Source organism: Apostichopus japonicus, chromosome 17 (assembly GCF_037975245.1).
Source record: "Apostichopus japonicus isolate 1M-3 chromosome 17, ASM3797524v1, whole genome shotgun sequence".
Classification (NCBI taxonomy): domain Eukaryota; kingdom Metazoa; phylum Echinodermata; class Holothuroidea; order Aspidochirotida; family Stichopodidae; genus Apostichopus; species Apostichopus japonicus.
In genome coordinates, this window is record NC_092577.1 from 2,491,675 (window position 1) to 2,515,940 (window position 24,266).

The 24,266-nt window shown below is 38.3% G+C and overlaps 4 protein-coding genes across 4 annotated transcripts; 2 read left to right on the forward strand and 2 right to left on the reverse strand.

Moving 5' to 3' along the window:
* Positions 1 to 2,329: 2,329 nt before the first annotated feature.
* LOC139984479 (melatonin receptor type 1B-B-like) lies at positions 2,330 to 8,759 on the forward strand. Its single transcript, XM_071998395.1, has 2 exons — positions 2,330 to 2,787; positions 6,267 to 8,759. Exons 1-2 carry the CDS (start codon positions 2,480 to 2,482, stop codon positions 7,027 to 7,029), a joined length of 1,071 nt encoding a protein of 356 aa, XP_071854496.1. The 5' UTR covers positions 2,330 to 2,479; the 3' UTR covers positions 7,030 to 8,759.
* A 592-nt stretch (positions 8,760 to 9,351) lies between these two features.
* Positions 9,352 to 12,101, reverse strand: LOC139984483 (putative peptidyl-tRNA hydrolase PTRHD1). The gene is made up of 3 exons (XM_071998398.1): positions 11,943 to 12,101; positions 11,254 to 11,355; positions 9,352 to 10,312 (listed from the first exon to the last, which is right to left on the reverse strand). The coding sequence occupies exons 1-3, from the start codon at positions 12,027 to 12,029 to the stop codon at positions 10,142 to 10,144; spliced, it is 360 nt and encodes a 119-aa protein (XP_071854499.1). The 5' UTR covers positions 12,030 to 12,101; the 3' UTR covers positions 9,352 to 10,141.
* Positions 12,102 to 12,170: 69 nt separating this feature from the next.
* On the forward strand, positions 12,171 to 18,014 carry LOC139984480 (centromere protein O-like). Its single transcript, XM_071998396.1, has 6 exons — positions 12,171 to 12,356; positions 13,437 to 13,606; positions 14,370 to 14,523; positions 15,077 to 15,339; positions 16,071 to 16,233; positions 16,734 to 18,014. Exons 1-6 carry the CDS (start codon positions 12,323 to 12,325, stop codon positions 16,844 to 16,846), a joined length of 897 nt encoding a protein of 298 aa, XP_071854497.1. The 5' UTR covers positions 12,171 to 12,322; the 3' UTR covers positions 16,847 to 18,014.
* Position 18,015: 1 nt separating this feature from the next.
* Positions 18,016 to 24,026, reverse strand: LOC139984482 (coiled-coil domain-containing protein 43-like). Its single transcript, XM_071998397.1, has 5 exons — positions 23,824 to 24,026; positions 23,159 to 23,246; positions 22,396 to 22,540; positions 20,725 to 20,768; positions 18,016 to 19,674 (listed from the first exon to the last, which is right to left on the reverse strand). Exons 1-5 carry the CDS (start codon positions 23,995 to 23,997, stop codon positions 19,481 to 19,483), a joined length of 645 nt encoding a protein of 214 aa, XP_071854498.1. The 5' UTR covers positions 23,998 to 24,026; the 3' UTR covers positions 18,016 to 19,480.
* Between the last annotated feature and the right edge of the window lie 240 nt (positions 24,027 to 24,266).

Genomic DNA, 24,266 nt, shown 5'->3' on the forward strand with positions numbered 1-24,266 from the left:
CACGCTAGTATACAATATATAAAAAAAATAGTACCACGCAAAATATGCAACATTATTGTGGTGGACAGGGGCGGGATTTGAGTTGTGAAAGTGGGGGGGCAAACCTGCCAGCAAGACTATCTAAGCGGAGCGCCACCATCGGTTGGCGCGGAGCGTACAAGAAATTTTTGGGCTTTACAAACCCTCCAGATGGCCGGAAATGGCACTTCCCGAGTGCTCTAAGCTGCATGTACCCATCCTTGAAATATGGATCTCATGTCTGCAATTGTATCTAGATAGTTAATTATCGTTTAAAAATTTGAAGAGGATTGATAGTAGAACATATGGTCAGATGGTGATGTACAACTTTTGTTATACGTCACTATCTAAGCGGAGCGCCATCATCAGTTGGCAAGGATCGTCGAAATTTTTGATGAAAGGAACCCTTAGATCGGTAAAATTAACACCCATATAGGCTTTAAATTGCATCTAAACAATTAATGAACGTGTGTAAAGTTAGGGAGGACAGATAGAAGAACTTATATGGTGATGCACAACTGAGGCTTATACGTCACTATTTAGACGGTGCACCAACATCAGTTGGCGCGGCGTGTCGAAATTTAAGCAAAAAGGAAATCCTAGATCAGCAAATATGACACCTCTGGTAACCGCAATAAATCGCATCTCGACAGTTCTTTCCCCCTAAAATTATTAGTATATTGTGCATTGGACCGATCAAGAATATGTTCAGCACCCACTTCGAAATTCTCCCCACGGTCCCCACTTCTTGGAGAACTTGGCAAATATTAGGGGCTGAACATACCTTTACCCCCACACTTTTTTATGGGGGATAAGCCCCTCAAGTCTACCGGTTCCGTCGCCACTGAAGTCGAGGCGGGTGACTGTTTGGATTTTACAATGTGACTAGGTGTATCATGGAGCAATATATTTACGGGTCATTTCATAGTACTGGCTGAGATTTGAAAATGAAATTATTACCTGGCAGTACCAGCATTATGTTTGAACTATTGCCATATTATCAGGCAACATAGAAATTCATAATAAATACTTGAATGTTACTTACTGTTCATGAAGGGCTAGACCATTGGGGGTGGGGTGGGGTGTGTGTCATGTGTCAGTGTATTGAACTTAATTATTGATATACCCAATATGCAATTCTGGCTTTTGTAAATCGTTTCTCTGGATTTAGTTATTCAACGCATTCAGTAGAGCAGCAACGTTGAAAATCAATTCCTGAAGCTAGCACTGTAGCACATGCCGCGGATTCATCACATGCAGAATTGAATCGCTAGTGTGTTAGCTCCAGGATTCGTGCAGGAACCTGTGCTGCGAACCATGTGCTAGCTCCAGCTCCAGTTATTCATGCTACATGTTACGATGTTAAACACAAATTCGACTAAGATTCGAAACAAATAGGCCTATTTGATAGGGAATAATTTCGATTAGGGTTGTGCACATTTGTCTACAAAAACGACAAAAAAAGTAAATTAAGGTTTGGGAAAAAGTGGGGGGGCAAATGCCCCCTCTTGCCCCCCGTAATCCCGCCCATGGTGGTGGATGTATTCTTATATGATTATGATAAAATATTATTTTATGATGCTATGTGAAACGGTTAATACTATTTGCAACAATATTATTTTGGATGTTTTATACTATATTAGGTGGGTCAAGAGAAAAGGAGGGGGAGGTTTAACAATTCTTGAATGTTGAGAGTATATGATTGAATAGTGCAGAGGAGTTTGGATCCACATGTGAACAGTTATCATGACAAAAGAAATTATCAGCAATGTGAGAATCTATTTGGAAGACGAAGACTTTTTACAAAATGCTAAGCAACGTAAAATTGTCATGAAAGTTTGGAACAATTGAAAATGGACAAATCCGTCGTATGATCGAGCCTGCTTAGTAAGCATATCGATACAACTAAATAACAAACAAAAGTGCATGTGTAGGCCCTTATGATATACCGTACTTTGATAAATGAAATAAGATATCGTATAGAACAATAAGAATGCTTTCAAAAACCTCACACACCGCCAAATTTGGTTTGTAACAGAGAAAAGAACAGTGGAAAAACATCCATAAACCAGAATATATGTAACATTAGCACATATGCTTTTCAAGTTCTTCTAGACTACCTGTTGTTGTTGTTATTAATTTTGTTTCATCTATTTTTAAAATCACGTGTAAGTGACGAACTTATACACATGTTGTCTTCGAAAGTTGCGTAAGCCAGCCCTGCTTCCAGCAAATGCCCCGTTTACGCATGCTTAATGAGGTAAAGTATACCGTTATACTTCTCACAACGAATTCATAAGTTGAGGTGACTACTTAATTCGAAAATAAGTCTGTCGTATAAATAAGCGATAGTGACCTATTTCGGATATATATATATATATTAATTTCCTGTATACCTTGTGTCATTTTAAATTCTCGACGCAATTTTTCAACAAAACAACATATTTTATTTGAATGTAAAATGGATCGAGAAGAGGAATTTTATAGTCCGTTTCGTAGGTCTGAGCCAATCAGTATTGTCTTTATGGCGTGGACTCTTGTTATGTGCGTGGTGGGGTGTATAGGTAACACGCTAGTCATAGGGGCGGTGCTTTTGCACAAGAAGTTGAGGACACTCGGAAATATTTTCGTCACGAATTTGGCGGTCGCGGATATGTCCATAACGTTATTCGTGTCCATTTTTGGAATGATTGGAATTTTAACCGACGGATACTTCTACAAAGACAAACCCGTTTTGTGTAACTTGATCGGGATGGTCTGCATAATATCGTAAGTAATTTATTCGTAAATTTCAGGAAGGTCAAAACCGTATTTTTGCTAGCTACCAAAAATTGTTAAGAGTTTTGTAAAGTATTTTCGTGGTGGTTCTGAATTTGTAAATTGATTCCATGATTGTATGGTTCGTAGACGTCACACCTTTTAGAATTTCGGAAGTTTATTTTAATTTTAGTTTTGGCTTTCCCTTCATTACATTGTTCAATGTTCTCTTACACACACATGTGTGCTTTACATCAGACCGAGGACCCCATTATTATTATTATGAATTTGTCATTGTTCAAATCCAAGTACTCTAACCTTAATACTATCCCTTAACAATAGAATTCTTGCGAAGACGTGGTGATGCTTTAGAAATCACAATCGAGGACCTGGAGTTCCGTTGTTCAAGTCCTCAGTAGTCAGAATTCAAAACAAGTTCACACACACACACAGCTGTGTTTTCTATTTTAACCGAGGACCCTATTGTTTCTATTTTCATTGTTCATTGCGAGGACGTGGTGATTCTTTAGAAATCACAACCGATGACCTGAATTCTTTTGGTCAGAATAAAAATGAAACGTACACAAATTGCCCCAGTCACAGTCTAGAAGATATATTGCTTAGCTAGGTCTGTGGTTACTCGAGCCTGAAAGAAATTATTATACTGTGGCAAGTGGGGGGGGGTGGGATTATTTGTGGCAGATGTGTTTCCGACCAATTTATCCTTACTCAAATATTTTTCAACAAATGTGCCGATGGTATAAAGAGTAATTTCACTGTAAGTCCAGTCAAGTCAAGCCAAAGAAGGTGAACATTATACCCTTCCGAGTGCGAACAAGCAGAGGAGAAAACAGCAAATATTGCCCACATCATATGTCTGATCACGGCGTGATTAAGGACGATTTTCTCCCTGATATACGTTACCGTATCATGTTAAATTGGGTTATACTTTACACATTTTCGTGTTTAAATTTTACCCTTGGATTAACATATAAGTAAAAAAGAAATTAAGTCATGGCAACGAAAGACAAACCACAGATGGAATAGAAAGAAATTTAACAAGAAAATGTGGAAGAAGAGACCTTTGAACAATTTTAAACAAAGCTTAAGCCATACGTGATAAAGTGTCCTGATCTGTAAACGTCATCATCATCATCATCATCATCATCATCATCATCATCATCATCATCATCATCATCATCATCATCATCATCATCATCATCATCATCATCATCATCATCATCATCATCATCATCATCATCATCGTAATCATCATCGTCGTCGTTGTCGTCGTCATCAACATCATCATCATCATCATCATCAACATCATCATCATCATCATCATCATCATCATCATCATCATCATCATCAACATCATCATCATCATCATCATCGTCGTCATCATCATCATCGTAATCATCATCATCGTCGTCGTAGTCGTCGGTCTCGAGAATATTTTCAAAATACTGTAAAACAAAAATTATATTTCAAATGAATAATTCCCATGCAAAGATTAGATGAAGGCCGAGGGAAAGTTTAAGTTGAAAAAAAAAATAATGTAATTAGTCTCTAAAAGGAACACAAAGAGAGCGCTAATTAGTTGTCTATAAGTCATTGTCTTAGACTGTCCACAATGTTTCAACTTTTATCATATACACCCAAATCCAGGTGAAAGAGAACACTTCTATGTAATATAGAAACGTTCATCTTTTTTTGAACAAATATAGAGTATAAAGATAGTGACTTATATTACAAAGTCCAGCATTTAAGACAACACAGAAATAAATAAATAAATGTTATCATTAATACATATTTGATAGTTTTCTCTGAGTAAGGCATCTGCACTGAGGTAGTGAAACGACGTCAAAGATTATTCTATGACAACGATTTAGCATTTACAAATCACTAATTCCGTGAACAAAATCTTTCCATATTTAGAACAACAAACAAAAACGGTTCCAGTGTGACTAAAACACAATTCAGTAAGACAACAAGAAACAAACAGTTAGCTGTAAAGAAAATGCACATACATCCACTGCCATAACCCGGATGCACCTCCCCCCCCCCCCCCCCCACTCATCTCTACACACACAGACTAAACACTTCCCAGTACTGCAAGGAAGTATTCGGCCCAAACCGAATCCCACGATCGTGTCGTAACAATAATAATAATAATATATTCATTTATAGAGCGCAACAATATGCAAATGCATTGTTATGCGCTTCACAACAATATAACCCTAGTCAACCATAACCATAACACATGGCAGCAGCTAAACAGCGCCCATGCAGCTGACAGTTTTATCTCACAGGTCCCCATTTATACACCTGTGTGAAGAGATGCAATGGAGATAAAGTTCCTTGCCCAAAGGACACAACGCAATGCTCTGGCCAGGAATCGAACCTGCAGCTGTAATCCTTAGATCACCAGTCCACTGCCTTAACCACTTGACCACAACGCTCTCACAAGTCATGCAGAAAGTAGAACAAGAAAACACACGAATTGAAATAAAGAATTTGACCTAACCGTCAAAAATAAATAAATAAATAAAACGTAAACAAAAATCCAGAGGGAAAAGAAAGAGAGAGAAAGTGTGGGGGGGGGGGGTGGTAGGGGTGGATACAAACACTTTTCCATCTAACCAACTTGACCCAAGTGACGTTGACACGTGGGAATGCCTAATTAATATAGTAGATTCTCTCGTCAATATGGATGCCATTAAGGTTATTTTGTTTTTTCAGGGATGTTCCTTTATTATAAAAACGACACTGACCCTGCCATATAAGCCTATTAGAAGCAATTAGTGGGCTCCTAATGGCTGTCATATGATGAACACGGAGTAAGTTGATACGAAGGTTTATAGAACGTAAGATACTATAGTTTGGATTTTATTTTACACTAATATACAAGAATACTTGGACTGTAAAGAAACAGAAGACAATGTAGAACTGTATTGTCTGACGAAGAAGGAGGAGGGAGGGGGAAGGGGTCAGGGGCTACAGACTAAAACCTGGACCGATGTAATTAGGGGGTAGCGGAAAATATGGGATAAAGAATAGTGCATTCTCACGTTCATAATAAACTCAAGGTAAAAATGAAGAGTGTAAGAGTGTAACATTGTTGTCCACCGCGGGGCCACCCTGACTCGAAGTCTATGTTGAAACGTTCCGTTTCTTCTTTTCACTTGTAGTTGTTCGTGTTCAATGTGGAATATAGCTTCGATCTGGAGTGAAGGAGGGGCCCGGGTGGGGCTAGGAACTGGTGACGTAACTGTCCCCCACAGGCCCAACCTTGCTCGAAGCCTGTGTTTAAACGTTTCAATTTCTTCTTTTCACTTGTAGTGGAATATAGCTTTTGGAGTGAAGGTGTGTGTGTGGGAAGGGGGTTGGGGTTGGGGGAGCTAGTGACGTATAGTTGTCCCCGCTGGCCCAACCTTGCTCGAAGCCTTCGTCAATGTTTAACTGTTTTCATTTCTTCTTTTTACTAACAGTTGTTCGTGTTCACTCTGGAGCATTGCTTCCATAAGCCTCAATCGATACGTCATCATTTGTCACCGTGCACATTATCTTAAAATATATAATGTTCGCACGGTACCGATCATGATAGCTGGAATTTGGTTCGCATGTTTCCTTGTGGACCTACCGAACCTCGTCGGATGGGGGCGCCATTCCTTTGACGAACGGCTGCAAATGTGTACATACGACTTCACATATACTTACTCGTACACCCTGTACTTCATAGGTGTCGGGTTTGGGTTCCCACTCTGCGTAAGTGTTTTCTGCTATATCCGCATCCTGAAAGTTGCCAGGAAATCGAACCTGATTTTGGTTCAGAGGGCCATAGGTACGACCCACTATAACCAGAGTATTGTGACACGGAAACAGATGGACGCTGACCGCAGGATTCTCATATCAGTTTTGATGATTCTGGTTGTGTTTGTCCTGATGTGGACACCTCATGCTGTCATGGTCCTCGGTGACTACCACACACGTTGGCCACGATTCTTACATGTTATTGGGGCAGCATTGGCTCATGGCAACAGCTCCATTAACAGTTTTATTTATGCCGCCTACAACCGAGATTTTAGACGTGGTTATAAAGTGTTTATAGTCTACGTTTATAATCGAATAAGAGCTATCTTTACGAAGGCGAGGAAGAAAACAGCTATCGTTGATCCAAATGTAGGTCTTATGATTAATTTGACAACTGGGGGTAGCAACTGTAATCCGACAAATACCACCGAACTTTCATGAAAAATACAGCATGGAGGTCGCAAGTGATGTGAAAAAGAGAATATATTGTGACTAAAATAGCTGAAAACGTTAAAGGTGGCGGTAGAGGGGACAATGAAGGGTGGGTGTGGGGCGGCGGAGGTTCGTCACAAAGTTCAAAGATGCATTGGGTTATATGGTCTCAAATGACAAGCATTATAAAGTTTTCAAGGACAAGCTGTGCTGTATGTAATGCAGTGGATGTTCCCTTGTTTGTATGTAGTTAAAAAAAGAAATATGTTTGGGATGAGTTATATTTTTAAGATTGATAAAACAATGAATTAACACAAGGCCTGCACAGATAAGCCAACGTCATGGTCAATTTAGCCTACTAAAGTAGCATCCCAGCTGAGATATAATATATATTTTAAAGGTGACTACCTTGAAAACTGAAGTAGCTTTAAAATTGGATAGCCTATTATATGTCTTCACCCATTTTTCTTAGACCAAGACATATCAAAACTGAAATTAAGACTAAAGATAAATTAATGTTGTTGGTGGTGAGCACGGCATGTATAAATCATTTATTATTATTCCTGTTTGTTAAGTTAGATAACTATCGCTGTTAAAGAACAAGAAAGCGAATAATAAGCACTAAATTATAGAATATAGTAAATCAGACCAGCTGTTTGACTTCACGGGCTATTTCTTGTCTTTTTCATCCCCTCCCCATACCACAGCCCTCCACTTTGTTTATTATCCGCTATCCTAAACTAAACTAAATAAATAAATAAAGGCCATGTCGCCCCTCCTGCGAGAAATATGAAACATTAAGATCTTGGTGATGTAAGAATTTCATGTTATAATTTCAAAATCAGTTTCAAGTGACTGTTACGATAATTTGCAATATATTTTGCCTATATGCTTTGAGCTCAGTCCATGTATCATTATTTCTATCGAAAACTAGAGTAGTGTACATAATGGGTCTTAGTCGAATCCGAAGTATCTTCGTGAGTCAAGACCCTTTCTCGTATAGTGTTAATGCAAAAAAAAAAAAAAACTTCGACAAAAATTTTCGTTTCTCGTTAATTTCCATTATCTGATTGTGTATATCCTTGTATATAGTCATATATGAAGTATTTTAAACTTATCTTATTACAGAAGACAATTAGATGTTTAATTGTGCTTTCCCAAGTTTGCGTTTAAGTTAACGTTACTATGATCTCTCGTGTTGTTGTGAAGTATACACATACCTAATAAAAGTTAGCAGCCACTAAACAGCACCATGTTAACAAATACGCTTTTCTTAAAAATAGAGGGCAGCAATGCTAAATAAAAATAACTGTAAATAATCAAAATTGATATATGTCATATTACAACATCCCCCTCTATTTTGATCAAGCTGATACTTCTCAACATATTTAGAAGTGATGCTACTTCTATGAAGCATTATTATTTAGTTATCAAGGTGTATATAGCACTCAATAAATGCAATTGCACATATGAATATTGTCCTTAGTAATATTTGTATATATTAAGTGTTCATTGTCTAAATGTACTTTTCTTTTCTTCTCTATTTTCTTGTAATTGCTTTTATTTTAAGACCAATGATCATACTTTCTGTTTGTATCATATTAATAGTTCATGTTTTAACAAGTTTTTACAGTCCATAAATCAATCTCTGTTCAACCAATCTGATCAGTGTTCTATCACTCTTCCAATTCGGTTCTGAAGGACCGTCTTTTGTCTACTCATCTGGTTCCTGTCTCCCGTAAACTTACTAAACTGTTTTCATTTATGCTTGGAACTGCCAAGTTTCTCAAATGGTTGTGTTTTTTGTTTTTGCAATCTTGATCCATTTGGAGTCTCTACAAGTTAAGACCTTGTAAGTCCACCTGTAGTGGTCACCTTCTTCCATGACTCAAATCCGGGGGGGGGGGGTGGGAGGGGATGGGGAGACGGTGTCACAAAATGTTATAAATGGGCAACATTTCAAATCATATACATAATCCCTAATGAAATGAAGGTTAATTAATATTATACTGATAGTTGATTATTGTTTTGTTCTGGATTACAAGTATAACCTCCTTATATGGCTTGTAAAGCAACTAGGAGAATACTTTGTGACAGAAAAATGAAGACATTAACACTTTTGTTTTTCAATTTATGATGTCTTAAGAAACCATAATGCCTCAAGTGAATAAAATTCTTTAATTTTTTACTTATTTGGAACAAATTCTGAAATTGGAATTAAAAACTGAGTTCCTGTTCGATATTGTCTGGGTTGCATGTACATAACCCCGATATTTGAAGCCAAACACAACCACAGTTCCTGTTTTTAAGTACAATAATAATTTCCAAGAATTTTGTTGACTTAGTTTTCATCCAAATTTTATTTCATATCTGTCCTTTGATCAAGAGAAAATATTAAGAAACATTAAGATTCCTTTTTAACATTCTAGGAAGGAGACACAATAAAGATTAGCTAAACCAATAAACTAAGTAACATGTGGCAATTCCTAAAAGCAGTTTTCTAAGAATCCACATACAATCAGGAAATGAAACGTCCCCATCTGCAAAAATATTGCCTCCAAGATCAATTTCTAGTTAAGTTCATAAAAATGAATTCAGATTATGTATTCCGATTATTTATTAGTGTGACACAGCCTTACACAATAAAGTAGCTCCTCTTGTCCGGCAGTTATCACAAGTCAAGCCAGGCTCAGAGGGCTCCTTCTTGCACTCTCGATTTTTCATTGAGAACATTATGAAAATGAGAAATTTACACTGATGTTCGTCCCGTATTTTTGCCTTTAACCTTGCACCCATGGGCTGAAGGTTCCCCTCGACCTCCTCTAACCAGACCTGCTTGTCCCAAAACATGTCACTGAATACAGGTGAATTAATCCATCGACAATTTCATCAATTTTAAAACCATCTCCTTTCTAACAGAAAAAGGACCTTGTAGCCTTAAACCTTCACATATATTCGTATAACCACTCGTTACAGTATTAAACCGGTAGCTACATATGTAACGACATTGCGATTCCAGTTAGAGTGATTTCACAGTCGGCATGGAGACACCGGCAGTATCATCTCGGCCCGACTCGAGGTGGAGACAACCGTCGACAATTTATCGGTGCACTTCAACAGTTCATTTAAACAGTTTAAACTTTTTAAAATATCTTTGTATCTCTTCTTTAGGGTATGGTTTAGCTGCTAAACATGTGGCGTAATTTTCGGGTTGTTCAATCCATAACTTGTGGTCAACATTGCCCTCCTGTAGCTTCTCTGCCAAACCTCTTAGACTTTCTTCATTTTTAGCCTGTAAATGAAAGACAGGAAGGAGGTAAAGTATTTGCAGGAGTGTCTGGTCTGTATCAATGGATAATGGGTGGGTGAGAAGTTTTCAATGGTGTTGGTTAGATGAAGAATGCTTGCATGCATGGGGATGGGGTGGTTGATGTAGGCTTATCATGTATTATGTATTTTAGATCCTCCTGCAAGCAGGAACTCGCGAAGAAGCCTCATTGGCTTATCAAAGCCGCAAGCTGACCGAAGTCAGTCTCTTACATTCATATTTAACGCCCATGATTATGAATTGTCAATTGTCAACAACTCTGTAACTTGATGACATACATTAAAATTGGAGTGACTCGAACCAGGGACCTTATGATTGGAAGGCACTGGCGTTAACCACTGAGCTTACACTCCACAGCTAACACTCCCAGCTAACACTCCATGAGTATATGATTAGTGTTTTGATAGTTGGAAGGTGCATTTTATAGTTTTCTTTATATTCGAGGGGTGGGGCAGTGGGTGTAGTTGGTGTAGATATTCAACCAGATTCATTCTAGGCTCTTGGTTTGCCATCAACTTATAAAGTAGAGGAAGATTCCCTTTACATTTTAATATAGAGAATTTAATACGAGCAAAGGTTTCTAAAAACTTAGCATTTGACTTCCTATCTGTTGTTGTTCAGATCTACTGACATTTGAAGTTGTCACAGTTTGTACCAAAAATGAAATTGTTCAAAAACAATTGTGGTGACATAGATGCAAATAGCAGGCAAATATGTTTCCTTGAATTCTTTTACATTATAAATTTATAATAATTTGAACTCGTTTTGAAAGGTACTTGAGTTAACAGTTTTCAAATCACCAATGAATGTTGTTCGGATTTAATATATGAATGAAAATTTGAAGAAACGATAAGACAGATTAGATTTAGTTTACTATAAACAAGGTTATATAAAGTAGACTTTACCTCTAAGACAACTTTGTGCATATTATCCAAGTCTGCTGTATATGTCACCACATTTTCATCTTCCTTGTAGAGATGTAAAACTGCGGTACATGCATGACAGGCCTGCAGAAAGGGAACATCTTTTATCAAACTTTACACCTATACATCCAGATAAATATTGTTTCTTAGGTTGTAATAGGAATTTCTGACACTCAGTAGATAGGTAATCACATATGACATGTATCACAATTGATAGACTTTGAAAAATGTTAAAAGTAAACTGTGGTGTACCGTGTTGGATAGTCTATATGATATAAATGTACATGGAAGTAAACTGAGGTATATGATGATAGTCTGTTGGCCCCCTGCAATTGATCCCAGTCATAAAGATATAGGCCTACCTAAACTAACTTACAGTTCAGTCAGCATACCACATGCAACATTTTAGCTCACTACACATTGCTTAATACAGCCTTAAATTTTGCAAAGAGATGTGGTAGATTCCACGAGAGTGATAGTAAAATGCGTTCTAGCATACTTGGAAGATAGAGGCAATATTGTAATGTTGAACAAATGCCTTTGCTGTGCACTATACTACCTAAGCATAGTACTAGTTTTGCGAAACTATGTTCTGACTCATGGTACTTGTCTCACCCACCACCCAGAGTATACCCATTTATCAAGGATCGTAATAGAACGATCAAATTTACCTGAGCAATAACAGCTCCAGTCGGCCATTTCAGAGAATGTAACAGATCACCTCGAACTACAACATACTGTACCATGGATGCGGCCATTGCATCTGATCTTGTTTACAATCGGTGAGTCGTGTTTACGTGGTACGGTAATTTGGCAAACGTAATCTGAAAGGGCGCCATGCCTTTTACCTTTTCCTACTAGCGCGCTTATTTGTTTTTGTAACAGCTTTTACACTGAGGCCTTGTAGTACTGTCGATAGTTGAAGGCTAGGCCTACATCGTACATAAAATTTTGTAGCAACGTTCATGACTTTACAGGGTTCTACAGAGTTGCCTTGGAAGTTGAGGTCGACTCTACATCTAGTAGATTGACTATTACAGAAGTGTGCAATATGGCATCCGAATCTGAACATCGATGTTCGATAAGTAAGTGACATCACTCAGGGCTAGGCCTAGGCTAACTTCCGTTAAAACTAAAAGGCTTGTTATTTGAACAACTTATGCCGATCCAAATATGTACTGTCAATCCCAAACGTCCGGTGTCATTAATTATAATGCAAGGTTACACTACAGTTAGTCACAAGTTTGGTTTATTGCTAATATCAAGATGGAAAATTTATGCAAGATAAAACTCAGAAATATGTCAAATTGCCCAAACTGATGAAAGATGAAAAATGTAATTTTGCCAAGTGTAAATGTAAGTCCTTAGGCCTACTTGTGTACATGTAAGTTGTGGTGTGAAGGCAACTATCTTGCCTAGGGCTAGCACTGCAGTTTACAAAGTAGCCTATCCACAATTTAGGCAAAATATATTAAACTGGCGCAGTTGCCACAATCAGGCGAGCTTTAAATATATAATCAGCTAATATTCAGCCTTAGTAGTCAATGTTAGCCTGACTTATCATATATTGAACATTTGTGCTCCATTGCCCTTGTTTTTATTCTTGACTAGTCAATGAATTTGCAAAAAAATTGCATCCTTTTACTAGCTCTGTTTCATGACATACGTTAACCGGCTATCGTTTGATCAAACACTTAAAGGGTTTGAAGACTCGCGCAAAAAGAAATGTCTAAGGCCGGTTTCTGACAAAGTTTTGAATGAGGTGTAACAGAAGTGTTAGACACCAACATCGATCCCAGAAAATACACACTCAGCTTGCTACTGTCGGTAATTAGACACTAGTGTACAGTCAGTACATACAGCTGCGGTCAATACCCACAGCACAGTGTACAAACCATACAGCGATGGACATTTCAGGTCCAGCTAAAGATAACAAGGTATCACGTTTCATTACTGTCTGCATTTTGTTGCGACATGAACAAAACATCTCTTGCAAGCAACGGAAAGTTAACTTTTCAGATGGCCGCACACGGTTTGGGGCGAGTCTTCAATGCCTTTAATACATTTAAAATGAGGTAGATCCAGTACTTAGGAGCAGTTTGCCTGCAAAGATCCTGCTTACCAGATCTAGAGGTTAATGAAAATAATTCTCTATATTTTGACAGACTCTCTCGAACATTTGCAAAAACTGGAAGAGAATGCCTTAATAGTGTCCGAATTGGAAGAGACTAGTCATAGAAAGAAGAAGGAACTAGAGGCTTTAAAGCAACAAATCATAAAGAAGAGGAATGAAAAAGAAGAGGTGGCTGCAAAACTTGAAATCAATGCACATAGGGTATGTTTGTCATTTCAATTTATACTGTAGTTGTTGTTTAAATGTTGACTTAAGTCTACAGGCAGAATTTATATACCATTATCATGGGGCTCTTTCAGTACATACAGTACAAATATTGTAATATGACAAGTTATAATTAAAGAGCGCCATCTATAGAGTTGAAAATGGTGGCACTGAATACGCAACTCTCCTTTGTACTCTCCAGCTCTTGGTGAACAAATCACCACGAAACACTTATCACAAGAAAAAGAAAAGGAAAGCAATTCTGCGTCACTGCTAAATTGATGATGAAGCAGCTCCCCTGTGCAGGCCTTAATGTTAATGTCACACCAATGTGTTATAAATTCCATAAAATCAACTGAAACATGTTATTTTTAACTTCATGACAAGCCTCAAAACACCCTTGGAGGTCATTTCTCTCCACTTGTCCTTGAAAAATTTGTAACGCATTGTGAAAATTTATTTGGGGTCAACAAACCGTTTTACTGTTGATCTTTGTGCGAACGAAGAATTTTCAATATTCATTATTATAACATGATGTCATTAGTAGAACAAGTTGCAAAACTATTTCCATTGGACCAAAAGTTTTACATGCTTTACAATATTAGGTACCATACTGTACCTGTAATGCTTTGGATTGTTGGTATCTGGTTTGCATAATATATACTTTTGTGAGCATCCATATCCCATTTGAGTTGATAGTTTTACATGATGATGTATGATTGTATTGAACATTACCAATGTCCACCTCTACCACATGCAGATACTGAAGCAGTTTATCCAGGATGAGCCGAATGGTCGCAAAAGCCTGAGGAGGAAAAAGATTAATGATGAGGAGTTGGAACTCCTGAGGGGGGCCTTGAAAAAGGCTAGACAGATGAAGGCAGAAGAGATGAAAGCTTCCTATCGGTTGACAGGTACGGTACAAAAGCACATCGTAGCTTCCTATTGGTTGACAGGTACAGTACAAAAGCACATCATAGCTTCCTATTGGTTGACAGGTACAGTAAAATAGCACATCGTAGCTTCCTATTGGTTGACAGGTACAGTACAAAAGCACATCGTAGCTTCCTATTGGTTGACAGGTACAGTACAAAAGCACATCCTAGCTCCCTATCGGTTGACAGGTACAGTACGGAAGTACATCGTAGCTTCCTATTGGTTGACAGGTACAGTACAAAAGCACATCGTAGCTTCCTATTGGTTGACAGGTACAGTAAAAAAGCACATCGTAGCTTCCTATTGGTTGACAGGTACAGTAAAAAAGCACATCGTAGGTTCCTAGTGGTTGACAGGTACAGTACAAAGGCACATCGTAGCTTCCTAGTGGTTGACAGGTACAGTACAAAAGCACATCGTAGCTTCCTACAAGTTTTTTTGACGTGATCATTTTCAGTTAGGCTCTCTAAAGAAGATCCTGCTAGTATCGAAATGTCAGACTCTCTAACTTCCATTTTTCGACTTTGACAGGAGCCACCGTGGAGCCGATCACCAACAAGAAGCTGAGGATATGCTGGGATACGTTCCACCAGGGAGAGTTCTTTGAATCATTCTACGCCCAAGTTGAAATCAACGAGGAGAGCAAAATAGAGAAGCATTCCATCCCGTTCTTTATTCCCATCCAGTCGTTGGTGGACCGGTATCTTTCGGATAGCATGGAATGCTTCGTCCAGATGGTCGGCAACTACTTGAATGCTTACGTATCTCGACGCCAGGAAGCTGTAGAACTGGAGGTATTTCAGTCCAGCCAGAATTGACTATTTAAAGTGTTTATGTTCAGTATATGGTTTCTACGACGACATCTGAACGTTTGAGCCCCACTAGTAGACACTAGGTGATTTAAGAGGGAACTCATACTTCAATTGCCAAAGGTTTCAAAGTACAACATCCTGTCAGGGCAACCAGAGAAATATCTCCTTAGGGCAGGGGTTCCCTAACTGGGGTGCATGAACCCCCAGTGGGTGCATGAGTCCATCCCAGGGGGTTTGTTGAGATGTTTCTGAAACTCAAAACTAGAGTACTTTTTTTTTAACTAAAATCTGATATATCATAATTTAGTAATGTACAAAAGTCGTAACCATCGACAAACTCTTTTCGCGTTCCATACGCATATGGTTCCATAGTAGTACAGTACCATGCATGTGATAAATAACTGAATTATAAAACAGAAGTTTTTTTTTCATTACACTATGAACTTGATCTTTTACGACTTCAGCACTGTTATGCGTTTATAGTATAGTAATGACTCAGATCGGGTCTCAAAATGTTGGGGGTTTGTGGACAGCTCTGACATCCACAGGGGGTTCGTGGGGGGATAAAGTCAGGGAAACCCTGCCTTAGTGTATCCAAAAGGCAATTAGTAGTTGGTGCATATGTGCAATAATGATACTACAGTTCATGGTCATCCCTTCCATTGTAAATTACACAATCTTGCTTCATTTTCTCTTTTACCTGGTTATTACAGACTGTACACAAGGAGATGATGGTAGGAGAGGTACACACTGCCAGTGCGTTTGACTTTCTGCAGTTCTACATCCAAGTTACAGAGGATAATATATTGGAAGTCTGCGTCACATATACAGACCTGCAGGACAGGAGACCATCCAAGGTGGTCCTCAGGGTGTCAGGTGGGTGCCTTAGACCTATTTCAATACCTCTCCATGCCCATGGGGGCAGCAGGAGGGGCAGACTTGTATATTTGTCTAGATCCACTGTCATTCCCTGTTCCAAAATCTTGGTATTTGAATGCTTTTGCAACAAGGGAACGTTTTAAACAGATTTTGCAAAGTTACTAATAAAAGGGCACATTTTAGATATTTTTTTTTTTAGATTTTTAATTACAAATATGGAAATTACAAAAAAGGAGCACTTCTGATATGTATACCAGAAGTTTATAATCAAAACAAGGGGTATTATGCCCCTCTGGCTTTGTCTCTGCTGCCCCTGTAAAAATGGCAGAGGTGCCTTGTTAGTAACTCTTACATGACCATGTGTACAATTCACACCTATATGACTCCATTTTCCAGTGCAATACTGTGTATTAATTAATATAAGAGTGCATCTTGATTTTGTAATAGAATTTTCATTTTTCTTGACTTTAGTTTATTTGTTTATTTTTGTTTCACAGGTGTGGTAGATGACTCTGAGGATCTTCACAGCGAGCTTGTGGAACTGAAAAATCAATTAAAAACCCTCTCGCTTGCTGAAGCCATCAGCGAATTTTTTGCAAAGAACAGTTAAAAGTGGGGTTGCACAGGTGTAAAGGACAATGATTCTAATTGTAGTCAAGAGAGGCTGTTTATTGTGTACTAGTGCCGAGGTACGGACAAAGTACTGGAGCTTGGTGAAGTTACTCATCAAGGTTTGATATACTAGAGTAACTAGACCTGGGTAGGCTGGGTTACATGCCAGTAAGGTCACCCATAGAAGCTAAACTTCTACAGCTGATGTTTACTTACAAATACTAAAACTGTGTTACTTGCCAAATCTGTGGCTGGATTACTTGTCAAATTTCAAATACTGGAGCTGGGTTACTCACGAAACACACAATCTGGGTTTACACTCACCAAAGGCTGGAGCTGGGTTACCTGTCAAGTTCTCCCATATTGATGCTGGGTTACTCACCAAATACTGGAGCTGGGTTACTCACTACAGTGTGGTACTGGGACTTGCTTGGCCATGAAGTCCATAATACTGGAACTGGGTCTATATTCAATGTCTATCATGTCACTGGATTGAAATACTGGTAATTAACATGTTACTACTATTGATACTCTTTGTTTGCAAGATAGCTTTTCTCTCCAGTCCATGTAAGAAATCTCACACACAGGTAGTTTGGGAGTGGCTGGTGGGGATAAGCTAAATTTAGGTCAGTGTTTTAGTCAAAATGATACACTAACATCCCCCCCTGCCAAGTGAACACTTTAAAAAGGAGAAATTGTTTCAATGGCTGCTGTCTTGATTGATATAAGCTGATTGCAGGTGGAAGGAACTGGCTGGTAGGCATTCCTCAGAGACACTAACTCTCCAGTTTCTCCCAATTCATAACAAAGAATAAGTCAAAAAATTGATAGTAACATGGTCCAAATACATCTCAAGAAGCCAGGAGTTGAATCTGGATGGGCTTGCATGTTGAGGCAGTGCCTACTTCTAACTTTCTCATCTTTAATTGTGATTAATTCATATTTTAGCCCATTACCACCAATTTGGTAAACCATATCTCAGAATTACTAGTCTTCCTCAAGCTTTATCAATTCGTTTAGCTATATCCCATAGTAGTCTTTATGTACTCAAATCGGATCCCACCATCTCTTGGTTGAACATTCCAGCTGTATAACTTATCATATAATTTGAACTTTTCTAGAACATTAATATGAAAGAAAGAGAGAATAAATCAAAGCAGAATCAACTTGAACTTTTAATCGTTTATTTTCGGAGTCATGATTTTGTCCTTTCTAAGCTTCCAAGTCTTGAACAATTCAATCAACCCTTGGGACAAATTTTGTAGTCCATACCCTTTACCCAACGCTACTGGGCGCCCCATCCAGTAACGTTACCGTACATACATTGCTAGGAAAGTGCTAGATATGGTATCTATCTAGTATATATGTTTTACTTATGTAAAGTACTCATACAAAATTGATGTTAAAGAAATCATCAAGTTTTGGGAATACAACTACCCCTCGCCCACCCCTTACCCCTCCTGCACCATCTTACCATTGTGGGCCAACAGGTTGAAGAATCAGTCAAAAGAAGATGCAAGGACACTTAAGATTAAAATCGTACGGAAACGTTGCCAACCATTGATTCACCAGAGACAGGTTGCAAGGTCGTTGATATAGCCTCCTTATATGCTAGAAATTCAGATAATGGTCATGATTGATCAAATTTTCAACAAGCATCTTCCTGCCAATAGTAACACAGTTTAACACATTGGACTATTAAGTTGTCTATTTTAATACTCCTGAATGTCTGTGCAAATAGTTTAAGAATCAGGACCTCCTTATGGAAATACTTTTGAAAATTACTAGCATTTATTAGCTTGCTAAAGTTTGGGATAAATACTGATGAACCCTTCCAAATCAAATGTTTACTTGTATATAAATGAAATAATTGAAATTTCACCGTTCTTGAAAAAGAAATGTAATTCAGACACAGCCAACCATACTCTAAGCCTAACCAAACATTCCACAAACTTTGAGAGCTATGACTCAGACACTTTCAGGGGGACTGAGCAATAGTCTGCCAGACGCCCCCACCCCGACGCCCCCACCCCTCAGAACTGATGCCCGGAACACGTGCAAGGTAGCTTGGAATATGGATATTGGCAAGCTCCAAATATGTCATCTGGCGAAGTCTCGCAGCACCAACAGAAAAATTGTTGAAAATCAAAATCTTGGTTCTTTTACACAAAACCATTACAGAAAACTTATAAATGACTGCAAACACAGTCACATCCTATGCCTGGTCTACAAAAATCCCAAATGTTGAATTTCGACCCACAATTAATTGGTTATTTTTATAACATTGCTGGATGGCTGTCAGCTAGCCTCTCTCAACGCTTTTCAACTGGGCTTTGAGTTTTGTACTCCTCTCACCTGATTTCTATGTAACTGTATACATACCAGTACTTGGACCAGCGTGTTCTGAGGGAGTAAAACAACTAAACAAAACAGCAGTTGCTATTTTAAGGAGGTAGGTCATGGAAACGATCGTAGAACAGCTTCTAACTTCCTACTGGAGGAGATGACATACACAGGCTGACAATATGAGTGTAGGTTGCAATTCCAATTTGCTTTTGGGACTCTACCGGCCGATAAGAGCGTCGATAAATAAGGGAGTAAGTATTCTGATCGTCTAGACTCCCAGCTGTCGTTACCTTCTTCTTTCCTGCTTTTGTGTTCTTTTCTTCTCTTTTTCTTTTCTATCCTGGGCCTTCTGTTTGTCCTTGGCTCTTTGGTCCTTGTCTGATTCTTTCTTCTTTTCGTGATCTTGTCTCGCTTTGTCTCTCTGCTCCTTCTGAAGTTTCAGGACGTAGTCTACGTTGGTGTTCTTCTCAAGATCATGACCTTCAGATGTAAGAAATACCAGACAGGAAGTTGAAGGAAGATGTAATAAATACCAGACAGTGAAATGGCAAGCGGTCTGAATCGTATATTATAAATAAAGAGGTGAGAAAGTATCGACTGTAAGCTGGGTTGTTTATTGTAAGTGACTATCTTGCTTGGTCATACTAATAAAACTTAGCATCTGCTATAGTATGTTACAGACAGGACGTTGAAGGACGAATCAGTGGCGTAGGAAGGTAATTTTGAGTGGGGGGGCTGAAGACTGATGGCCGGCCTGGGGGAGGGGTCTAAGGGGAGGGGATGTTCCCCTCCCCTTTGGAATTTTTTTGCATTTCCAGGTGGCCTCAGATGCAATTGGGTGCAATATAGCACACTTCAACACCCACTCCATTTTGTAAATAATTTTGCATTTTCACCTGGCCTTAGATGCAATTTGGTGCTCCAAATGAGATTTTTTTCTCATTTGAAAATGAAAAAGGGGTTTTCTGACTAGCGAAGCGGGGGGGGGGCGGAATGATACTTCCGCCTCACTGGGGGGGCTGGCGGCCCCCCAGCCCCCCCGGTTCCTACGCTCTTGGGACGAATCATATTGTCTTCTCTTTACTAGAACATAAGCCTGTAAGATATGTACTGGCAGAAAAATGCAAGTGCCTTTTGCTTTCTACTGGCAATCCATGAGATCTACTTTCATTTTTGTCAATAAATAACCAGAAAATTTCCAGCCCTGCCTTAGAGTTGTCCGATTAACTAGAGTGAATTTTAGTAAAGAGTTGTACGAGAGCTTTATTCTTGATCTGCACATATTAATGCGATATTTTGACACAAGAAGTCAACCAAACCAATACACATTTTGGACCCATCCTGATACAGTTGGGATGACAAGTATTGTAGCTTTTTAGTGTCTTTCGAAATCTTCTTTCAATACCCTACATATCTAGCACTTGGTCATGTCCAGTGTTGGAGTGGGTATGTGTGGTTGACATTTATGGTGTGGCCATTTTGTAGTTGACCGGACAGGGCGAGCTACATAAAAGCTACTTTATACTATACCTGAACTTGTACTGGTGGCGGATTCCTCACACGTTTCCTCCTCGCTGATGTCAGAATTAAGGGATCAAGAATCAATCTTCAAGAATCAATTTTCAATGTCTTTCGGGAAATAAGATGAAACAACTCAACGGTATTCCATTATTTGTACAAAACTCACACACCCCCTAAAAAACCCCAAACCAACTACATAACATTCTCCTTTCTCAAAATAACTTTTATGGTGTGGCCATTTTGTAGTTCCCCTTGCGTCTGCCACCACAATGCACAATGTTGCAAAATACACGAATTGAATGGTCTACAGATTATCACATCTCTCGAGTTATGATGGCCATGAAAATTAATCACTGGATTTAATGAACTTAACAATTGCTGTTACATGTTAACTGTTAGTCATGGGCACCAAAGAGAAGGACCACATATTAACATTTATCCTTAAGAAAACTCCACTGATTACCGATCGATAAGATACTGTGTATAATCGGAGATCCTAATTCTGACTTGCTGCTGTTTGCAGGCTTAGGGCGATTACATCTGAATGTAATCGATTACGATTGCGATTACTTGAGAATGTATGATTACGATTATGATTACGATTACAGCCTAAAGTTGAAGTAATCGATTACGATTACATTGTAATGTAATCGTGATTACAATCATGATTACATTGTGGTTACTTGCACAATCCTCTGCATATCTGTTTAATATAACTCTCTGCCGGGAAAAAGGAAAGGCATTTACAGTACGGTATATTGAATATGTACTTCCCAGTACTTCTTAGTATAAGTTTATTGTGCTAGAGAATTCTAGAAGCAGGAACACTTCTTTGGTCACACTAAAAGCCAATTTAGTAAGAATTAGTTTTAATCATTTCTACTAATTTTGCCCTTCTCATTCAAATTTCACTGTAATCATAAGTGTAATACGATTACGATTACTTTGCCCTTGTAATCGATTACGATTACGATTACTTTGTAATTTTCACAAAAGTAATCGATTACGATTACTTCAAAAAATGTAATCGATTGTAATCGATTACGATTACTGATTACGATTACCCCAAGCCTGGCTGTTTGCATGGTCTGAAATATATCTTGGAAGCCTTACATCTGTCTACTCACCTGGGTCACAGTCTACACTCCTCGCAATCTCTCAAATCTTGTTCAACCTGCGACCAAGTCTCACTATGGTGGAACTCTTTGCATCGGCATATTACAACTACAACCTTGGTAGACTCTTTTAGATGAAGACTACAGAAGAATCTTTTCAAACTTTGCTTTGCCCAGTAGGTCCATTTTGTTTGTATTTGCTTATGTTTTACTTTGCACAGCCCCTTGAGCAGATTACTTTTCTGGATGATGACGCATTATTAATTTTTATATTATTATTATTATCATTATTAATAACAAGTACATCATAACAGTATATATTGTCACAAGGATACTCATCGTCTTCCGAGACCTGAGCATACATTGCTAGTACTGCGGCTTTATCCGCTCTCTGCTCCTTAGTTAACTGTTTCTTGACCAAGGTTGTTGCGTGTTTTATTTTCTACAGCACCTTGAGCAGATAACTTTTCTGGATACTGGCGCATTATAAATTTTAATATTATTATGATTATTATTATTATTAATAACAAGTACATCATAACGTTACATATTGTCACAAGGATACTCGTCTTCCGAGACCTGTGCATACATGGCTAGTACTGCGGCTTTATCCGCTCTCTGCTCCTTGGTGAACTGTTTCTTGACCAAGGTCGTTGCATGTTTCTCCATGATGGACGACATTGTTAACTCCGACTTTGAAGATGTATCCGCTGGCACAGGAAAGGAAGGAGATGGAAAAAAAAAATCAGATTTATCATACAGAGTGAAAATACAAACATTAGTTCATGGGGAACTTCAAACTGGAGGCAATATACATGGGTAAAAATTTAATAAATATATTTTTATTTTTATTGAAATTACTGGGGAACTGCACAGTTAAAAGCTTAAAACAATACAAAAGCAAAAACACGGTACTCTTTGGGATCTCTCTGCTTAATGAGAGATAGATTGAAGAAGATTGTGCAATAATTCTGTGAGGCCACTGAAAGAAACATTCAATAATGTCACTAAATATTGCTTTTGTTTTGCTTTAATATTAATGATTATATAAATTTCACAATTTAAATAACAACATCAAAGCCTTTTTGTTTTCAAACTTATTTCTGATCACTATGTGATGGTACAGTAAATGGAAAGGTACCAAAACAGCCTAGTACCGACTAACGATGAATTTAAGCTGACCAGTAAGAAGTATTCCAAACTGTTGTAAACTTCTGATCACCATGTCAAGGTAACTATGGGGAAAATTAGCCAAGTATTGAATGGCAAAAGAAAAATGATATGAAACGATTCAAGAAAGAAGTGAACAACACTCATTGGGTTCTTACATTCTGTTGTGGTTGCTGCACTATTATTCGGCTGAAAATGGTCCCACTGTTCTAATATATCACTGCATATATCTTCCACTGATTCATTCTGTCAAAGAATGGAAACAAATTTGAGGCCAAAATTAACTTATGTTATACTTTGCACAATCCTTAATGGGGACCCATCAACAAAACTTTCTGATGTGGCAAAAATACTTTCATTTGACCTTGAGGTGATATTCCTAGGAGGCTAAAGCTTTTTGCAATGACTACATAATGGAGTTATGCAAGTGTGAAATGTATTCAATTTGTACATTCCCGGGCAAGGAAACTTGATTTCTTTCTGCACATATCTACTGCTTCCTTTTAAGATCCTCATGCCAAAAATACTTTATAGTCTGAATTGGACCCATTATCCTGTTAAAAACATATTATGCAAAACATGATAATGCTAATTGCTATTCCTAACTTATGGTTATGCCAACATAGTACCAATTAAACTGTTATTTGCCAGCCAACCAATAGCAGTAACAAATCTACCATTGGAAGGACTAAAGAGGGAAGACCGGATGTTAGGCAAAATCTATAGTATAGCCTTTACACTAGGCATATGCTAAGTTAGGACTGTACAATGTACAAAGTTGCCTAACCCTATTTTAGCCTAACATTACGTTAGCATTGTTCACCTCAACCTCCACCAAAATACCCGCAATTGCTTCACTCTTCTCTTCATGACTAGTTTCTTCTTCTTCCAAAATACCTATAATATAAGAACCAAACACTTCATCATCCACGTTTAAGTTTTGGAGTTTTTCAGATATCCATGTTGAGAAACTGCCTTCTGGCATGGCGGCTGCCATTTTGAATGGAAGACAGACTGTGCGTATTATTCATGTCCGAAATATAAATAGAGGGATTTCCCCATTTGGCGGTACGGGATTTTCCCATATAGTAGGACTCACGCTGTTGCCGATACTTCGACACTAAGGCTATATACACCTTTCTGCAACTTGGACGGTTGAGTGTTGGTTTACGTTACTCTTAGGTCAGCAAATATAATAGAAAGGATGAAAGGGAACATAAGGGATATTTTCGATTTGAAATTAATCCATGACCTGGTCAGACATGA